The sequence below is a fragment of the Vidua chalybeata genome, chromosome 1, assembly GCF_026979565.1.
Source record: "Vidua chalybeata isolate OUT-0048 chromosome 1, bVidCha1 merged haplotype, whole genome shotgun sequence".
In the NCBI taxonomy this organism is placed as follows: domain Eukaryota; kingdom Metazoa; phylum Chordata; class Aves; order Passeriformes; family Viduidae; genus Vidua; species Vidua chalybeata.
Window position 1 is genome coordinate 67,466,206 of NC_071530.1, and position 21,702 is coordinate 67,487,907.

At 42.9% G+C, this 21,702-nt stretch overlaps 1 protein-coding gene across 3 annotated transcripts in view; it reads right to left on the reverse strand.

The window, feature by feature from the left end:
- Positions 1-21,702, reverse strand: part of RREB1 (ras responsive element binding protein 1) — a 121,283-nt gene that overhangs the window by 6,723 nt on the left and 92,858 nt on the right. For all 3 annotated transcript variants that reach the window (XM_053965025.1, XM_053965035.1, XM_053965046.1), the window contains 2 exons: positions 17,493-17,682; positions 13,113-15,852 (listed from right to left, as the gene is read on the reverse strand). In XM_053965025.1, the coding sequence (XP_053821000.1) occupies positions 13,113-15,852; positions 17,493-17,682 (2,930 nt within the window). The remainder of the gene's footprint in view (positions 1-13,112; positions 15,853-17,492; positions 17,683-21,702) is intronic.

Consider the following 21,702-nt stretch of genomic DNA (forward strand, 5'->3'; position numbering starts at 1 on the left):
CTAGGCCAGTAACTTACAGCTGAAAAGAGATTAAAATACCACAGAACCCAATTAAAAAATGATACAAACTCTTTCACAAAATGCTTTCTTTTCCAAAACAGACTCACAATCTCAGCAGCTTCTTGAAATAATTTTTAATATAATCACTTTTAACCAGAGAACACAGCATGCTAAGACACTGAAGAGCTGAGGTCACTATCACAAATAGACCGTTCCAGAGACACATGGATGTATTACTAATAAACTTGTGTATGAAAAACATGAACACAGTTTGAAATAATATACAACCCACATATTCATCAAACTAATTTTTGTGTAGCAGGAAATGTTTTTCCAAGGAAATGTAAAGGTCTCATGCAACCACCTGGTACAATTAAATGTGAATAGTCAGTGCAGACAGTACCACAGAAGTTGGCTTAAAAAGTTGAGTATACACCGTGAAAGTGAAGATGTGCAAGTTCATCCACACCTGAGTTTTTGATATGCCACTTGGAATCAAAACGTAAAGTCGAGGGACAGTAAATAGGCTTTGCTGTTTTAAAGTTACCCCACAAGAGGACAGAAATTACCTAAGATGTGGTCCTTAATGGTGTCCTCTGCTTACTTACCTGTCTGCAGCAGTAATGTTGCTGAAGATGTCCAAAAAAACTGAAACAGGTAAGGTGCTTAAGGAGAACAGAAGTCTGGAGCTGTACTCCTCCCAAGCTCCACACAAATAGTGTATTAGTAAATAGGAAGTAAGCTGGTCTGGCTCTGGAGGCCAAAGCTGCTGCTGATGCACAGCATGTAACTGCATCCCCAGTGCCACTTCCCAGGAATTGTTCCAGGACACAAAGTTCTCAAGTGGTGCTTTCTGAAAGCTGAAAGTTTCCTTTAAGTCCTCCACCCTGCCTCCTGCTTATTGACAGCCAGCGGCAAAAGGAGCCCACAACCCACCTGGCATTTCAACACTCATCTGCAAGAACGATATCTGCGGAGTAACTACAGGGATTTAGAAACTCTAGGAGAGCAGTGCAAGCTCTCCGTTTGACACAGTACAACATGTGCTTGTCTCCAAACTGCCCAGATTTCCTCTTACAGGCTTTTTTTTCCCTAAGCAAGGAGTAAAAACAGAAGATAAAAAGATGGTTCTCAGGCACTTATTAGTTTCAATGTAGTCTTGCAACACGATTCACACTGGCCCCCATCTCCTCTCTCTAGTGATAATAAATGGCCATTAAACAAATGTCAAAGTGTAGCAGTGTTTCTGGTGATAGCGAATGATCACTTAATAGTGTGCAATTCTTGATACACTTTTTCTTGGGGGAGTTTAAGGGGGAGAAGTGACCTATCACAAAAAGTAATCTCACCTTTTAATCACAACAGATCTGTTTACACAGACAGTGGATTACACAAAGTTCATTGCTCATCTAATTATCTGCCCGTTAGAACACGCAAGCAAGCCCTAATCTGTGTGTAAGGCTACGGAATGTGAGGATGGGGATGTCTGAAAGCAGATGTGGGCTGCCCTGTCTCATCCCCTGCAAGGTCAGGAAATGCTCCCCTGATGTGTTGGGCCAAAGAAAGGCTGCCAGCACAGCACAGAGGGGGTTCATTAGGGAGAGGGACAGGAAACCATGTGAGCTCTCTTAGGATGGAGATGAGTGAAGAGCACAAGGAAACCAAGATTGGGAAAAGCTCCTCTTAATCGTACCCAGAGAGATGTTCTGTAACTCTTTACTGACCAAACAGAAAACAGTGAATGCAGAGGGAGGGTTTTTCCTGTTTTTCAACATGAAACATCAGAAGCCAAGTGAGTGAGGAGAATATCCATGAGTGACACTCGAGGTAAGAGCGAGCCAAAACCACTGCGTCTTAAAGCTCTCAATACAGTAGTCCCATCTTCAACATTCAATGTCATATATCATTCATGATTCTCCAATTTTTCCGTAACTTTTTCTTCTTCTGCTTCTAGTATTTTGAAAAATATATTATTTTTCTTATAGTATACTCATTCTTCATTGAATTGTACTTGAACTCTATCTCCTTCTTTCCTCTCCTCTGTGCCCTGGGCCTCTTCCCAACTGTTATTCTGTTCTTTCATGCGTGGCCTGCAACTACATTTTCTGGTGCACAAGAGAAAAACACTTCAAGGGATAGGTGGTCCACAGGTAAGTGATGTACTGGCACAGGCAAACAGATGAGATCTACATCAAGAAAAACAAACTCTTAAGTTTAAACAATGTGCCTTCACAAAGGGCAAAGCCCACACCAGACCCTAGGAACACAAATGTACACAGGCCTTCTCTTCTGAAGCTCCTCTGGACCCAGCACCCCTGAAGGAACATTCCAAAATGAGGTAGTGACATAGCCAGGGATATGCCAGCGACATGTGTATATGCTTGGGGGAGCGCTCTTCCCCCTCACCTGCGCAAACCAGACCTGCCCTTTTCCTTATCAAGAAGGAGTTTCACAGGCCCTTTAGGAAAATTCATGCATGTACCTCACATAAAGCAACAGTTTCTGACTAGCTGAGCTGCTCTGTGGTTATCTCCAACCTGTGCAGTTGGTTCTGCACCTGGTGAAAAAGTGAGCTACTTTGCACAAATCCTGGTTATTTGGGGACAGGTGAGAATCAGCCCAGTTTTCCTTCCAATGAACTGGAATAACAGCAGGGGAGCTGTGAAGGTGTGTGGCAAACACAATGGTTGGGAAGACAATTGAGCCAGGTCCAGTGTGGGACTTCTGCAGTGCAAGAGATGGCTGCAAGGGTAGTCCTGCACTGGTAGCTGTTTCATCCACTCCAGCAGAGGTTAGGCCTGGCCTGCACTACTGCTTTCTTCCTGCTTACATGCCCCTTGCAGCAACAGAAACCTTGCTGGCCACACAGCTCCAGCAGGCTTGTATCTTACACAAGGAGGAGGATTTTGACTGAGCTTTCAAATCTGGGAAAACATCCCTCCAATAAGACTGAGCTCCTCTCACATGGATAATTCCCATCTCCAGAATTCGGCTGATTTATGTTGCAGAGCAGTCACTCAATTCCAGGCAGTGAAAGAAACAGGAGGCACAGGAAAGGCCTGCGGTTTCTTTTGCCCCTTTCCCATTTTTCACTTACTAAGGCTGTAAAATGCTTTCCAGTCTGTTTGTTATCCCACAGAATTTACACTTGGTGAATCAAGAGGACAAGAGCAGAGAAATCCACTTTTCAAGGCTCCCTCCCACTGCCACCTTGTCATATGCAACCAGTGTGTCACTCCCCCAAAATGAAGAGAAGAAGGTGACACTATCTGAAGATCTCAATTCTGACACCAGAGTCAAAAAAGATGTGCAGGATAAGGGAGAAATAGGAGAAGAGCAGGGAGGTAAGGACATAGGGAAGAAGGTGACAAAAAACCACCGGTAACTCAGCTGCTGCCTCGTCAGCTCATGGGAAAAAAAAAACTTCTCATGAAACGTATTCATAAGCTAAACCTCAAGGATTCCATCTGAGAATCCAAAAACTTTGCTGCTTGCATGAAAGAAACCACTGTATAGATATTGCCAAAATCATTTTCCTTCAAACTGTGTAAAGACTCTTTTGCTGCAGTCTATTTACAAATCAAGTTGCAGTCTCCTGTCAGCCCAGTCAGAAGAATCCACTTCATCTTTTATTGGTGAAAAGAAAGAGGAGGGAACTGCTTTCCTACGTATGCAAAACAAATTATGAAGAGGGACACCAAATATGAAAAATTTCTGATGAAAGAGCAGATACAGATCAAAGTGGGAAGGTTGCTGGCACAATTCTTTTTACACATGGTTTTATTTTTTCCTGGAACTATGGTGGAATAGAGAGTAGAGGTTGAGATACTACAAAGTTAGTAGACAAAACAGGATGTAATGAAAAACATTTTGGTGCTAAAGCAAGTGTTTATTGACAAACATTCCTAACATCCCAAGAAAAGAGTTAGAAAACCCATCACATAAATAATCCTCAAAAATTGGAGAAAACAGACCACTGGAAATGGATATGGTACAAGCAGTTGGCATTATCAGTCAGATGAGCTGATGATTTACTATCTTCCCTACATTAACTGAATTAACCCCAGCTTGTTTTATATTTTACAGTAGAGGCAGCCACCACTAGGTGGTAGCAGTTCCAGTAAATTTGGGATTTTTTGGACCCACACACACAATGCTGCTTCTAATTCCACCCATGAACTGGAGAACATCTTTTAAACCCACAGAACCCACTTGAAAAATTTTGGGTGTTATCTTTGCCCATTTTTATTGTAAACATTCTAAATAATAAAAGTTGAGAGAGCTTTGGTTGTGTCTTCATGCCTTGTGAAATGAAAATATTCAAGCTAGAAAAGGACTATTTACAGTAAATGGAACTGAGTATGTCTGGGGAAAAAGAAAAACAATTCTGGGAATAAACACCTTCTGTCTTTAGCACTCAGTATTATTCCCCAGTACCTTCAACAGCGCAGCTGAAGTCACAAGAAAAGTTTTCAGGACTAGCTCTGACTGCACCTACCATGGGGGAATCTGCATTTAAGGGAGTGGGGGGAAAACCCACACTTTGAGCTCAAGATGGACTGCACCATTCAGTAGAAAGGCAGTTTGATGTAGAGCTGACAATACAGCCAGCAGGCTATACACCATCTCCTCAGTATCTTCATACAACAGCTCTAGCACTCAGGCCAACCCCAGCAGCAAATAACTCTTGCTTTACCCTGCGCTCTGGCTCTAGAGCAGCTGTTAAACTTTGCCTGGCACTGAACACACGATTTCAAGCCCTTTGTCCTCTAAGAGATACCCACAAATGTAGTTCAGAGGTACAGACAGCTAGAACAGTTTGGAAGAAATCCCCCACTATACCCAGGGCTCACATGATTTCTGGAGGGATCACAGTGTGGCAGATATCTAGAGCAAAGATGAATTCTGCTAAATGCTAATCAGAAAATTTATTGTTGAGTATACTTTGTAAATATTTGTCTCGTTAACACAGAGCAGTTGTGTTCCACTGTCACACAATAGGGGCAAGTCTCTTTACGAAAGGGATCTTTCCTTATTAAGTTCTCTTTCTCTATTATGTAAGAGATAATCCCTTACCCCATTCCTATCCCACATCTCTGTCAACTGTATTTTGTTGCAAGAAGGGAGCATTAAGACAGCCCTAAGGAGACAAAGGCAGGGCTGCTTTAACATGACGAAAGTGGGCAATTCATTAAGCTGCTCCACATTTTCTTTGTATGCCTCTCTGCCAGGACAGCTCTCCGCTGGTCTGACTGCTGTGAGCTGGGGGAAACGTCCTCAGTTTGCTTCAGGCGCTTTAGACCATTCCCTTCCTCTCCATGTAGCAAAGATATGAGCAAGCCCCATCACTTACACAGCCTCCTCATCTCTGAGGAGAGAGACCATCCTGTTTTTGTTTTGGTTTAAAACAACACCAAAGAAACCCTCTATAAACTTGTTCCCAGTGACACTCTATTGAATTGCACTTCCTGGCTTACACCTCATCCTAAAGCTTTGCTTCATTTATGGCTGACCAAACACCATCCAAGCATCTCTCTTCATTCCCTTTCTTTCTGGCATACAGTGAAATCCAGATGACTACTCACTTCCAAGGATGGCCCTCACAAGGACTCTGCATGTGAGCCCTGAGCATGCTGCTTACCCACCTTTTATAGCCAGCACCAAAAGAAACCACCTCATTTTAAACTTAGCCACAGTTTCAAATTCTTAGTTTACTTCCACCAATTTGGAAATCCCTTTTTCTCGGACAATGGAGGGAGACCACAAGTCCAAAGTTGTTGAACGATTCTGAACCGTGATTAACCACCGCTTGGTGAAGCAAGTTATAAACACTAAGCTGTGCAATAAAGTGCAGGTGGTAACTATAACTGTGTGCACTATTAGATCTCGGCTCCCTCCTTGATGCCTAAAGCTGCTGTTTGAAGATACAAAGCACTGACAACAAAGCCAATTTCAACAGCATCTATCCCAGTGGCTCCCAGAAGATGCTGCCAGCTCCACACCTCAGCTGCATCAATGTGCTCCTTTAGGGCTGTACTGACAGCCAGATCCGGGAACTGATCTCATGACTACGAGTCCCTCCCCTTGCCCTTTTAATTTTTTTGGGCAGCTGGGTCAGCTACAGCTGCAGGGATGAACAGTTGGGAACAGGTCGAGCCAGTACTGCCAATAAGTGCTTTGTGTTATCCAACCATGGCCCAAGGCTCTGTCTGCCGGGGGCAGGTTGAACCACTCTGACCAGCCCGGGCCGGCTGCTGAGAACATCTACCTTGCACCCAAGTCCTACCCACCCTAGGTGCTGCACCCGGCACTCGTCTCAACAGCTTCAGAAATGCTTGCCTCCTCACACCACCAAACAGCTGAGTGCTTTAGGACCCCTCTAACTATAAAGAAAGTCTTCAGTCGACTCAAGTAGGACATTTCAGTTTTATTCTGCCATGAAAATTATCAGAGGCGAGCACTTTCAGAGCCCTTCCTGCAGACTTTTGTTCTCAGAGGGGATCATGTCATAACATGAGTCTTCCTCTCTCACGCTGTAGCCATCTGTGTCTGCATAGACAGGATGGGCCCACGTGACACTGCAGACACCGTGCTACAGCCCTCTGAAATTACAGACTGTTAACATGGTAACGAGGCAACTTAGTCTCTTCGTGATAGGCAAGATCAAACCATGTCGTAACAGGCCCCCAGCACGGCAGATCGCAGTGCCAGACTAGTACTGAGACCTGTATTACCACATTTGAATCACTGCAAGGCAACCTGCCGTATTAAAAGAAGCAGGAAGGATGAGAGAGGCTGGCAAGACAGCAGACTTTCCCAAACAAACTGGTGCATGGGGATGCAAGAGAAAAATCCTGTGCACACTCTGTGCAATCTGATCAGCAGCTGCTCTGAGGTTGAGAGTAATAACTCATTTGTAATTTTAACTACCTTGACACACAGAGCCAACTTCTTGCTGCTTTTAAGTTTGTTACTTCCAACAATTCTCCGATGAAACAAACTCAAAGTGACACAAAGTGACACTGTCAGTACTGGAGGTGTGAATAACTTGGAGCAACAGCTCCGTTGTGCAAGCAGTTTTCAGGCAAGGGACACGTACCACCATCTGCTGAGCTCCTTCTTGCACCCATCCCATTTGGTCAGCACAGTAAACCCAGAGCTACTGTGCTCACCCTTGGTTTTGTGCCAGCTCCTCCTTTCTTGCTAAACGCCACTCACCTGCCTACAACGGAGTCTTGCATGATCTGACAGCCAATCTCTTTCACTACTGTCAAGACAGAGTGGGCAGTATGATGGCAGGTGAGCTTCAATGCAGATTAACACAAGGTAAAACAACCTAAACCGTGCCTTTGTGATGCTCAGTGTAGTACTGGCAGGTACATCCAGGTGGGAGGACTCAAAGCCATGGCTGATGTCTCTCCAGGATCACTGTCTCGGCCTGCAGCAGCAGTCTAAAACCAGACTGCATCAGCAGGTTCAGAAAATAACTGGAAGGACCTGCAGACAGCAGCTCCATAAACACGTTGTAAATGGAGTGGGCAGGAATGGGAATGTGGTGCCCTCAAATACACAACCCTAATAAAGCAGTTGTGGATCCTGATAGAGCTTTAAGAGCAACAGGCCGGAGGAAGTGGCCATGTCCACATGCTCACACTAAAGAGCACATCCTTCTGCTACCACTGGAGATAGGAATACCACTCCTCCCATGTGGAAGGGCACTTCTCACATTCTCATGCTTTGCTTGTCTGCAGCATTCAGCTTGACCAAGTGCAACTTGGCCGTGGTGTTCTAAACAGCTGGGAAAAACTGTGTGCCACTGTGAGATCCAACATCCTCTTCCTTAGAGGCTGGGGGATAAGCACACTTCTCCTCAGGTAGCAGCTGGCAACTCCAGGTTTGTGGAAATTCTGCTAGATTTGGTAGAAATGACACCACATTTCTGAGAGGGGAAGGGCTCCTGGCCTGTTGCAAGATAAAATGTATGAATATCCCCCTTGTGTGTAATAAGAAACTTCCTCGGTTTTCTTCCTTTGCCTCTGTTACTGCTTGGTGACCAGCCACAATATCCTGACTGCAAGCTCCTCAACAGCAGGCTCTCTCTGGAAATGCCTATCACCTATGTGAATTGGACACAATTTGCATCAAAGCCACAGGGCATCTCTCCACGGACTTCAGTGGAATCAAGGCCCATATGATGAATAAGCAATAAATTCATTTAAATGACTAGTACAGGGAGGGGACTAAGCACAGGAAAAGTTGAAAGAAAAGCCAGGATCATGCAGTGCAATGAGGAAGGCAATCCTGCAAGACATCTTTGTGATGAAGAAAGAGATTGAGAGGATAGTTAGTTGTAAAAGGAGATCAGCTCCTGTCACACCTTCCACCTCACACCCAAAACCTCTGAAAACACACACACACACCACCCACCCCCTGCCACAGCCAGCAGCCTCTTTGATACAACATTGTGGGTATCTCTCTCACTTTCATCTTCTGAAAGTTGGTTCTGTTCTAGTTAACATCTCAACCCGTACCAGGGATTCCCTGCATCTCACAGACATCTCAGGAGCTGTTTCCTTCTCTTCATTTTCTTCCAGTCTCAACACAACTTTTTAGATGCATCATGGTACTGCTTTTTTGTAGGCTTTCAAGTAACTCTTTCCTTTTAGATGCCTGCTAATTCAACCATAAATTTATGCCTACAAATATCACTGTTTTTTGCACTTCTATCTGGCTTCATTCACAATGCAAATACAAAACTTCAAAGTCGAGCAGAAATCCTTTTGCTTCATGGTAGCCCAATTCCTTTCCACATTTCTTTTCAAGCATGCAATGACAGGATTAGCTGAGGATTAATTACTTGAAACTCAACCTGTATCTCAGGTCACAATTTTCTCATATTTTCAGCCTTTAAAATGTTTGTATCGATCAAATATTTGTCATACAGACCAATATTTTCAACAGATAAAATATACTTCTTTCCACATAGATGTGCTAGCTGGGGGTCTCAAAACCCAAACAAAAATTCCACTTACTGTGCAAACTCCAATTCTCCCACCTGAAGTTGCAATGCCTTTCAAAAATGTCACCTTCAAAGGCATGGAACCAGAACAATTCAAAAAACAGAAGTTTTCTCTGCCTTCTGTATTTGTCCCTTAAAGGCAACTGCTCTTCTGATAAAATACACTTACTCACTGGAATATAACCTAAAAAGTCAATATGATTTGATTTTTTTTCTTAAATTTTTCCATATGAATAGTCATGGCCTGTATTATAGTGCATGTGTGCCTAAATATTGACTTGGCACTGACTGTAAATTTTGGTTAGCAGCACAGCATGACTAGCCTAGTCTGGACATTTCATAGTAGTCAAATGTTTGAAGAGTGTCTTTTTCAGTATAAAGGGTCACCTGAATAATCAAAGCACCTAAGATCAGTCCTCAAGGTATATCCTCCCACTGCTGTCCTAGCAGAAACACATTATTCACCGTGGTAACTAGAAATGTTGCAAAGTAAAGATGTTTACAATTTTACTTTGACTTAAATCATAAAAGCAAAGAATAGAAATGCTTCCAAGTCCTTTTTTGGTGACTTGTGACCTCCAATCAACAGGAAACATTCAGGTTCATGGGCTAGATGTAAGAGTTTTCTATTTATTTATTCCTTTATTTTGTTTATAGATATTTCCTTGTATGGTTTGTTCCTGTTGTAGCAGCAAAACAAAACCAAAACAAAAAAAAACCCTCTGCTATTAAATCTCACTTTTTACAAAATTTAATCTTGGGCCAAGTAAGACCTGCCAGTAACCCTCTGAAAATATTCTCAAGTGATTCTCTGCAAACAGATTAGTTTATCTATAACAAACTAGTGGTTAAAAACAACCATTACTGTAATTTTATACAGAACCTAGTCTAAGCTGCATCCTATAAAAGGAACAAAACCAACTGCATCACCTGCAGGGCACATCTTAGTCATGGTTCTGAGAATCTAAAACGTCAAGAGCAGCATGGAAGAGAAAAAAAAATAGCAAACCGAGTTGAACCTAGAAAAGTAAATTATACATTAAAGACATCAAGAAAAAGTATTAAAAGCAAGTGTTCAAGCATGTTCAAACAAAACAAATTACTGTATTAGGCACTCTATAAAACCAAGCTATGCCAAATTCCCAGTGTCCCACTTGTGAGCCCATCATTAAAATAAAAAACCACTGAGGAAGGTGTATGCTTCTTCATGAAAATGGTTTTGAATTAAAAACAAAACAAAACAAAACAAAACAAAACAAACACACAGTGGTGTTGAGGTGGATAAGCAGGGCAAAAGCTTCCACAAGAGACACTTCTGGTAGCATGAGGGATGTGGGACACTGGTAGCATGTGCATCTTTGCACTTTCACAAAAGGGAAATATGATCTTGACACCACATGGAAGGTGGTCTCTGTGTTAAAATTTCATTGAACATAAAAGACAGACTTGCAAAAACCTTCTTATGCCTGAATGGATACAGCAGTTCAAAACTCATAATATACAGATAGCACTTAAATGCTCAAAATTACATACCTTTTCCTCATCCTAACTTAGACCACTTACATGAATTACCTCAATAACAACTTTCCTACAAACGGACACAGAAGAGCTAGGTGCTGCTTTTTAGCTCAAACAACTACTTTGGGTTTTTTTTTTTTTTTTTTTTTTTTTTGATAGCAGTGTTAAACAGTCAGCTTGCCTGCTGTGATTGCCTATGGATCACATATCCAACACATGCAGTTTGGAAGCAGAGCACCAGGATTCTCATCTATCCCATTCACGTCAGCCTGTTAGTCCTTTCTCTACCCAGGTCAGGGAGCAGCCATCAAGCACAATAATAAAGTTCCCTTTTTCTCTTTACAAAGATTAGCAAATAGATTTTTTTTCTTAACTCATTTTAAAAAACAGAGATATCTGACAAGTCACAAGCTATCTGCCTGTGCAATAGCTGGGGATAGGAATGCTGTGCTGTACTACAACACTGTAGATTTCTCCACAAGAAATCCAGTTTGCCCATCCAGAAGATATAGCCAACAAACTGCTGCATCTACCACAGAGCTGCCAAACTCCTTGCATGCCACCAGTGCCTGACACCTACCATAAAAACACAGGGCTCGCTCCACCTGAATGCATCCTCAGGCTTGCTTTGGCACCACCTCCCTGGCCTAAATTTCCTCCACCTTCCCAGCTTAGCTTTCCTGCTCCCCTCCAGTAAAGCCTCATGGACACTGCTGCCACAGGGGAGCTGCTGAAAACTACCTGTTTAGAAAGAAAACACTCATGCCATCTGAAGGCAGATGCCCCAAGGCTAGCCAAAGCTTGCTGTGAGGTGGTCCTCCAGCAACAAGTCCCTCTCAACACAGAAATGATGATTAGAAAAGAGCTCAGTATTATCACTGCCAGAGCACACCATCTGGAGTGTGATTACTGCCACTGCTGTAGTATCACCAAAAATCCTGTATCTGTGGTGAGGATTTAGTCCTGTAATGGCCACAGTTGCTTGCTCTCCTTGTGGAGATTCCAGCACAGGCTTTCTAAAAGGACAATGCCTCCTTCCAAGCCTGGTGGTCGTAAGGGAGACAAGTTTTACCAGTGTAATTCATGGCTGAGTGAATTTTCCTGTCTTCATTAAGGGTTTACACCAGTGCTGCTACCTTGGAAGTCTGCCATCAATAAGCAGGTCAAACCTCTTAGTCTGGGAAAAGTCTCTCCATTGTCTTCTGTCTCATGAACAGTTCTTCAGTAACTATGTATTTTTTTGGAGACCAGGGTGTTGGAAAACAATCGAGATATGAGTAAAGCGCTTTCCTTCACCACAAAGTAAACTGTATGCTTAATAAGATGAAATAATTTGGTCTCTGTGGACCAGAAAACAATAGCCTTGCTGTTGCATTGATACCTTGCAAGTTATGTCCTCGTGTCACCCAAAGCAAACTGTAATAGGGACGGCTCCACAGCTCAGATTCCCTTTAAACCCCTAGCTAACCTCGTTTACCTCTTCAGGCTTCCCTCTTTAGCACAGATGTGAATCAATCATTCCAGGAAACTTCATTAAGAAAAAAAAAAAAAAAAGGCAGCAAAAAAAGCTAACTTTTATAAGGCCATACTCAAATCCCCTATGTTTCTTATAAAAATCCCTACTTTTTTTCTTTATGCCAGGAGCTGAGACGCATAACGAAGTAAGTAATATCAACAACTGTGACTGACTTTAAAGGGCGTAACAGCAAGTAGAGCTTTGCCCTCTCCCTCCAGAGCAGGATGAGAGTCTACTAATTACTTTATTACAGTGTGGGTGGAAGATGAGAGAACTTCAAATCAGCACAGCATTCAATGCAGTATTTCCTCTATAATGAAGAAGAAAAAATAACCCCAGATCTAGAATAAATCTCCCTACCCAATTCCTCCTTTTGTTTACACCAGATCTGAGGTTACTTACACAGGAGCACAATGCTAGAGAGTCCATACACATCTCCACACCTTAGGGCATGTGCCCACCTTTAGTTGTCTATATCTGAGGACAAACTTTTCCTAGAGGCAAGCTATTATGTAATGCTCAGGATGAGCAGTTTCTCACATCCTCCTTTGATCTGTTAAATAAAAGACACCGCAAAGAAAAAAAATGCTAAGCACTATATTATTTTATTTTCCTGACACAGTTCTACACTTATTGTCTCTCATTCTTAGAGATCTTTTTTATCATTACTGATGCAGACAAAAAGCCATCAGAAGCAGACAAATAAACCGCATAAGGCACAATTAAATATTCAACACACATGTTCCCCTTCAAGACAAGACAATTATAACAGAACAACTGAAACCTGAGCCTCCTTCCAGCTACGCTAAGTTATGCCACAGAAGTTACAATGGGTATTAATGATTTACCCTCTGATACTCAAAGACACTGGGATTATTCCATTTCTGAAAAATCTACCACCACCACTGCTGTTGCAACAGCAACACCTAGGGATTAGTAAGATAATAAAGAAGAATACAATTCAAACATCGGAGAAAGGAAGACTCCTCCACGGAGACGCCCTTCCATGGAGAACTACCTCAGGGGCTACAACTTACTGTAAGCACAGAGCACTCTTACCTGTGTGACTGAGCATGTGCCGCTGCAGGGCACTCGCCCATGGAAAGACTTGAGGACAGTAAGGACAGGGGATATTTTGCAGGCAGTCTGAGTAAGCGTTTCTCTTCCCTCTCAGCAGCTTATCCTTGGCAGTTTCCTTCTCATCCTCACTTGTTCCATTTCTGCCACTTTCTTCCTTGAAATTGTCAGTGGACTGCAGAAATGGGCTAAATTTGTTAGTGTCTGTGGTAGCTAGCATCTTCTCTATGCTGGCAAATTCCCCACTTGACTCCAGATCCACACTACTGCTAAGTTTGGGCTTATTTTTCGTTCCTTTCTTTCTACCTCTTTTCTTAGTCAACCCAGCATCAGTAACAGGAGACTGCTCTGGATCACAAGCCTGAGACAGGTCACTGGGCAGGCTGGAGTCTCTCTGAACTGTGGTCACGACTGTCACTTTAGCTTTGGCATTCCCTGATTTGTCACACCCAGTGGAGCTGCTCACTGCCTTGGGACTGGCGTCTGCAGCCTCCGTTTTCAGCAAAGTGGGAGCAGAAGACACAGATGAAATGATCTGTGCAATGGAAGCCAATGGTGGCAGCTCTTTCGTTACTGAAGGCTTTGGCAAGAGAGGTGGTGGTGGTGGCTTAGGCCTCAGGGGTCTCAGCAAGGCAGAATTGCCAGGGAGAGCCGGGGAAATGATCGGGACAGTCAAATGCAACGAACCTTTCAGTGGCTGGGGATGTCTGACACCCCGGTTTGTTTCTGAGTTTCCATTGGCACCAAAAACCAAAGGACACTGCAGACAGTTATAGGCTTTATCACTGTTCTCAGAAGCAGCCAACTCTTGATTCCTGGCTTCACAGGGGACATCATCTTTATCCTTCTTCAAGATTTTGGGGATGGACAGGTCAATAGGCTCCATGGAACAGTCATAAAGGGACAGAGATGAACCGAACAAGTTCTCCTGCTTCACCTGCACAGCACTCAGGCTTTTGCTCTTCTGAGAGAAATCCAATGGCTCATCAAAATCCATGGGGAAGTTTCCCACAGGTTCACGTTTGATGGAAACGTGAGATGATGTTCCCAGCAAGAAGCCGTTTTGTGGCTCCAGGAAAGGCGTCATGGGCTTGTGGTCCATGTAAGTGCTGTCCTCCAATAAAGAAGGGTCTGTCTGGCTTTCCTGGGCACTGCAGTCCACCATTAAGATATAATTCTCAATCTCCTTTTCCTGCACATGCAAGTGCTGCTTGAGGATGTGGTGAATGCAATTCCTCTTGGCCGAAAAGGCAGTGCCACACTCCTTGCACTCAAACGGCTTCTTCTTCTGGCAGCCGCTGTGCGTCCTCATGTGAATGCGGAGGGCCCGATAGTGCTTCAGGTCCTCTCCACACAGCTTGCACACCGTGTCTGGGGAGCAGAAGGCATCCACCATCTCTGCAGCATTGCTGGTGACATATTCAATGTTCTTCTCGATATCCTTCCTGGTCGTTTTGAGGTGCTTCTTTCGCAGGTGCCTCTCACAATTGGCTTTCACTGTGAACGGGTAGTGGCAGATTTTACAGATATAAGGCCTCTCCCCGCTGTGCGTCCGCAGGTGCCGGATCAGCGCTGCCTTGTCAGCCGCGATGTAGTCACAGATGTTGCACTGATATGGGGAAATACCTAAGTGAGAACGGATGTGAGCTCTCAGGACACCGGAGAAGGCAAACACCTGGTCACAGAAACGGCAGGGATACAAAACTTTCCTCATGGTTGGGGTCTTCTTGTTAGCTGCCCCTGCGATGATGGCTTTGAGGTCTCCTTCTGTGACTTCTTGCTTGATCTTGGCTTCCATACTTAGAGGCAGGAGAGCTTCAATGATGCTGTCCTGCTCCAGCTGTGTCTTCATCTCATGCTGAGTTAAAGGTTCTACTTTGGATTGGAGGAGCAACTGTGAGGAAGGACTTGATTTGGCTCCTGGTTGGAGGAGATGAGAGTTGGAGGCAGACTCCACCGAGTTCTTGATCAGCCTCAGAGGGGGAGGTGGGAGACTTGGGCTGATGCAGCCAGGGGAGGCTTGCTGGGCACTGATAAGAGGAGGTGGTGTAGAGGTTGCGACAACTGTTCGGGGTGTTACCAAAGGCTTTGGCTTCAGTGGTGGCATATGCTTGAAAATAGACTGCACAGGGACAGAAGGTGCCTTAGAAAGTGGAGGAAGACTGATTTGAGGAGGAGCAGAAGAAGCCATCTTCAAGATCTGCTGAATGTCTGCCAGCTCAATGGCAGACTCATTGGAGATGGGTTTCACCACAATACTGCTGTCAGGCTGGATAATAAAACCCTTCTGGAAAGGCTGCAGCGAGAGAAGCTTTATATTTTCTTTTGTAGGGGGAAGGACTGAAAACGACCCTCCCATGGAGGCAGCTTCCAGAGGAGAGAGGCTGAGCAGACTGGTGCTGCCAGGTTCCTGAGGTAGGTTACTCTTCAGAGCTCTGAGCCGCATTTCTTGGACCTCGTCTTGTGTATTGTCCTCCTGCTTGACAGGCTTGATGTCTTTGGTGTACTGTAGGCCCAAGGATGCCATGAAGGCTTTCTGGTCTGGGTTCTCACTGGGTGGAGTCGTGGACTGTGGCTTGTGCTTGTCTTTTCCCTGATCCACCACGTGAGTTTCTGTGTGCAGTTTGAGTGCCGAAAGCATGGGGAATGCCTTGTTACACATCTCACAAATAAATCGATGGAAGTCACTGATGCACCTTCGCAAATTTGTTTCACACCAGACCTGCAAGACATGCAAAAATATTTAGAGTAGGAATCTCAAACTGGAAAGGCATCACATGGTGCTGCAAAACACAAACAGTTCATTCTCTCTTCCACTGACTAAGTTAAGAGGTTTAGAGCAGCCCCCACCTCCCTGGCATGGAGATATTCCCTTTAGTCTCTCTCTCCTAAGGGGTGCATCTGAATTTAGGAGCTGATTTTCCACAAGTTCCTTTCTATAAAGGTAAATTCCTTCAGAAGATTATTCAGGCTCTCAAATTCTTTTCCATCCCAAACTTCCCTATCAGAAACGTCTCTTGTGTCACTGACAGGACAGGAGCCTCAGCATGCTACACAGCAAGGAAGCTGGGCAGTAGACTATCTTGTTTAGCTCTACTACAAAGAAACCAGGAAGATAGGAAACAAAAAAAAAAAAAAAAAAAAAAAAAACAAAAAAACCCAAAAAACCCAAAAAAACAAACAAACAACAAAAAAAAAAAAAAAAAAAACAAAAAAAACAAAAAAAAGGCATCCAAGAAGCCAAACCAATGTAAACCAACCAAAATAAAATGCCCCAAAAGCAGATCAATGAAACTCAGAGCTTAAAGCAGAGTGGGTTTTGGTTAGGGAGGTCTGATTACATTTATTCTCCCAAGAAAAATAATAGTAGAGGGCTGGCAAGATCTTTATAGACTCTAAATACTTTATAAATCTTCTCTCACAGTGCAAGCAAAATTATTACAAAAGGAAAATACCAACATTCAAATCCCTTAATAACGTTAAATGTCTGTCATTAATTACAAAAGAAATAAACTTTGTTTAAAAAGTTTTCTTTTGATTTTTAAAGTTTTATACCAAAACTGTAACAGACTGACAGAAATACCTACATGCTCCCCTGATCCAGCAGCAAATTTCAAGTCTACCACTTTGCAGTCAGAAGAGTTGGAAATCATTGCTTTAACCCCAGAAGAACAAGAAAAGTGCAGAAACTAAGCATAGTCCTGGTGGATTGTGCTGTTGATTTTTTAATAGGTAATGCAGCTTCATCCAGACCCAAACTAAGGCAGGAAAGGTTTGACAGAGGGAAGAATCATACTGCCCAATAGAAAGCTTTATGGCTCTCAGAAAAATACTTACAGACTACCTCCCTGGACTTTCCCCATCCACTGTCCCACAAACCTTACAGGAGAAACATCGTGGAGTAATTTGTGAGGCAATCACTGAAGATGTCACTGTTTAGTTAGTAAGGCAACTGCTCAAAGTTCTTTCTTAAAAACTTTCATACCCCAACTACATCCTTGTTAGAGTAAAGTAAAATAAATAATGTCTTCCTTACCATGTCTACTCCCTCTTGATTTCAGATGTAGGATTTTTTGCGTAAGTTCAAAGGGGTGAAGATCTAATATGATCAAAGTTTTCCTTCAAAATTTTTTATATATCTTTACACTGATAGTTATCCACTGTAATGGTAAAAAAGCCCCCAGTGCCAGTATTCTTTAGATGAAAAAAGAAAAAGGAGAGGCATAAAGAGTTTGAAGCCTACACAGACAGTGGTGATGTACCTTCCACAAAATATTCTACATGCAGGATGAATCGTCCAATGACCTCATCAGATAAGCACTGCAGCAGCTGGCACCTTAAGCTACCAAGAACAGAGAGTACCTGAGAAATGCGGGGGAACTTCCTACAGGAGAAGTCCGTGAATCCCAAGTCGTGGAAGCCTGCTGGAATTGAAGGGTTGTTCTGAATGAAAGGCTTTCCCATGGGATCTCTGGGAAGCTGCTTGTGGATAACTGCATTATGGCGCAGTAAGCCCCGATGAGTACGAAAGGTGATACAACAGATGTCACACCTGGAGAGGAATAAAACAGAAATGACTTGCTGACTGCTGCAAGCTTAAGAACTAGCATTCTTCTTGCACTGGGATGTCCTCCTTCCTCTCACCCCATGATACCAAGAACTTGCTGAATGCAAAATAAACCCACAGTGTGTCAAAACCTAGGCCATTTTGGTCACAGTCACTTTCTATCAGTTTCTGGCTAGTAAGTCCACTGGAAGTTTAAAGAATATGAGAACTGACAACTCATATGGGCAGATGGTAGAATGGCAGCTGAGATAACAGACTTCTGAAAACCTTTTCATTGTCCAATGAAAAATATTTCAATGACCTTACACCATTTCATTTTTACTGAAAAGTCCTGTTAAAATAAACAACATTTAAAAAATAATAATCAGTGACAAGGAGAGGCTAAATCTGACCTAAGTAGCAAGCAAATGTAAAAGCAGCACCTTTCATATCCACTGCTTAAAACATACTACTGCACACCACTTTAATACCTGCATGTGAATCTTCATCCCATTGCTTTTCCATAAACTTCCACTGGCATTTTTCAAAGCTGTTATGAGAAATAGACCTTTTGAAAAGGAAAACTACTGTTTCTTGAATGGGAGAAAGGTTCAAAGGAGGAAGACCTGAAACAGGTTCAACACTTCTGACACTTTTATATCCCCTTCACAGCCAGTTTGCCCTAAAGAAAAATGCAGAAACACTGTCTTTTCCTACCCACACTTTATTGCTATGATTTCTTGTTTTTCTTAAATTCTCAAATCCCAAATTCAGCTAAACAAGGGTTTCTCACATAAAACACTGCATTAAACAATCAAAGCTATGCTGCAGGCAGAAAGGCCTATGCAGCAACATTTGGTCAACACATCAACAAAGCCTTTTAAATATTTGGTATGCCTTTAAAATATTTGGTATGTGAGCTCTACAGCATGACAGGTCATGTCCACTCTGCATTCAGTAAGTGACACACAGTTTCACTCAACCTCAAGCTTCTTACGGTTACAGGTCCAGCTCCCAGCCAAAGCATGGGTTTCCCAGAAGCAAAACACCAGTGGATGTGAGGCAGTCAGATTCTGTCAGTGAGAATATTATATGCAATAGGAGTTTTTCACATCTGCCCATGGCCTTGGTTTTCCCCATACTGTCTTTGCTCTCTACATCAAGGAAAAGGACATGTGCCTACTCATTAAAAAAACATCCTGCAATTAGAAAATTACTTCTGACAAAATCCTGAAACCACCCCCTCCCTGTCCTGTCACTAACAAACTCCCATTGTTGTTCATTTTATCACTACATAAACTCCCACAGCCATTTTTTTATTCTCTGAAAACGAAGAGATAACCAAGTCACCCACAAAGCAACTGGACTCATAGTCCCTGAGTGGTGAAAGAAGCAAGTGTGAAGTGTATATAACATGGCCATTGTTATCACAGTACCCAGAAAGCTTGGACATAAATAACGCACTGAAGGTTTAATCTGTTTTAACTCTCCTGTCAATTCACTTGCATCCTACCTGTATAATTGCTACTGACATAGTTCCTGCATTCCATTAAACACCAAACCAATGCCATTTACAAAGCTAATGTTTACTTAAAGAGGTATGCCAAGTGTGACAACAATCTCAGGGGGGTGGGGTGGGATGGCCAACACATAGTACTTCCTCAGCATCAGGATCTACAGCTCTCCTCCAGCTTACCTGGCAGCACCTATTCTATGATGCAAAGTTTTCATCTTCAGTGAAGACAAAAAACACAACCACCAAAACCAATGGGGGCTGGAGAGCATTAAAAAATTACGAGTAGTCACCTGAAGAACTTGCAGGCTACTGAAATAAATTGCTTTTAGAGGTGATGAAAATGCCTTGCATGAAAACAAGCAGTGCTTCTGACATGTTCCTCCTGCTATGTCAACATACAAACAAGGAGGGCTTGGAAACAACTCTCCTGCACCACTGGCAGCATTGCAGGCTGTTCTGCTTCTGCATCTTGAAGCATCTCTGGGGTCCCAATGTGCCTGACCTGTCCTGGGCCTAGGAACCCAGTGCAACATGTATATCCCCCTTGTGTGTGACAGGGCAGGCACAGCTACCAGTGATGGCACCACAGAGTTACTGGGAGCGCTTGCTCCTGTCACTGTACCCCCAGGATCTGGGCTGAGCAGGAGCCAGTACTCCTTGTCAAGCAGCCACACATCCCACACAGCAGGGAGGTGTGCCTTGTTCATCTTGCACTCCCCCTCACCTCCCTCTTGCAACATGCTGATTTTCAGCACTACTTTATTTGGGTCTCCCATCAAAAGCTGCACTTCAGAGTTAATCTTTCAGAGCAAACACCCATGTGAAAGTCCTTCACAGTACACCTGTATCACCTGCTAGCCTCAGGACAGTAGAAATTTGCAAGTTAAAAATGGTGTTTTCCATGCAAAGGGAACCACCTCCCCTCCCCCAAACAAAAGTAATGTATCTTATAAAAGGAATATAAGCTTTGTCTTTTATTAAGTATATTTATTTTCCTCTTTCTTCCTTAGTCTTTTATTTTCCTTGCTGTGAGTGAAGAAGCAGCAAACAAAATGAGAAACTGGGAGAAAGATTAAGTTCTTTTTTCATTAGGTCAGAAAGAAGCACCTGGCTGAAGAAAGAAGCATCCAGATAAATCATGCCTGTCATCTCAAGAGGCAAGCTCTTCAGGGCATATAAATGCACTGCATCCCAGCTCAGCACCTTGCCCTGGTGGCACAACTTACAGAACCACATGGGAGCTGGGGCATGGGAAGGAGCTGTGGATGCCCTGCCCTCCTCTGTGGTCCAGGTATGGATTCCTAGCACCACCAAGAAAAGCTTATAGCTACTAAGTGTCAAAACCTAACTAGTTAAGGCAAGCATCACACTGCATTGACTAAGTCTTGTCTTAATTTAAAATGGAGTAAAACTGCCATGCCTAACAGTGCATAATCTGGAAGCATTAGGTTTTTTTTAAGGAAGTCTAACTATTAATTTCTTTGTTTTGTCATCAGCACTATTTTCTATCTTTGGGTAGTGTCACTGCCTACTGTACTTTTAAATCTAGACCCACAGTTTAAGAAGTAAAAGAGAAAGGAATCCTTGGTGATATGAATGTTTTTTCATCTTGTTTAAACTGCTTTAAAAAAGTATATCAGTAATTGTGGAAAGTCTGAAAAGTCCAGCATATCAAATAAAGCATCTGAAACATATGGTAATAGTTTGCTCATTATGAACTTTTTAAAAAAAGAAAAACCAACAAAAACAAACAACAACAACAAAAACCACCCAAACAAACAAAAACCAAAAAAACCACCAACCAACCAAAAAAACCCCGAAAAGCCTCCCTCTCCTTAAAATTTCACAAGTCTGCTCATGTGCAGTTCCAAGTCAAACATGGATGGCATGGCTGCAGAGAACAGTGATGGGAACAGGTTCTGAGGCTGTCAGCAGAACAGGCCAAGCAGTGTCTCAACACCTGTGCACAGATAAAAGCACTCTACTTGCAAGGTAAGTTTCCAGATGTATCTAATAAAAGCTGCTATGTTATCATGTGATTGCTAGTCTTGGCCACAGTCTTCAATTTTTCTATGAATATGATTACAGAGTAGGGAAGAAAAAAGCTGTTCAGTTCCAAGTATAGAGATTCAATTTTAAGTAAAAAGGAAAAGACTGTTTTTATCAGCTAAGGCCCCTTTAAAATTACTTTAATTCTCAATTGCCTTTACGTTTTGGACTTGCTCATATCTGTAACAATGCAAATATAATACTAAGGCTCTGGCTCACTGGCAGAGGTGTAAAAAACAAGCAGGTAAGGAAACAGAAATCCTAACACACAAAAGCAGATTCAAAATATAACAATGCAACAACCAGGCTGCCCTTGGTGCTTGGGCCATGTATCACACCAGGCATGTCTGATTAATTATTACTACACCAGTGCACCTTTTTCTTTTCTTTCTTTTTAAAAATTTCTTAATGCAGACAAGTGTATGCATCTTTGTGTAAAAACACACCATTAAAAAGCTTTC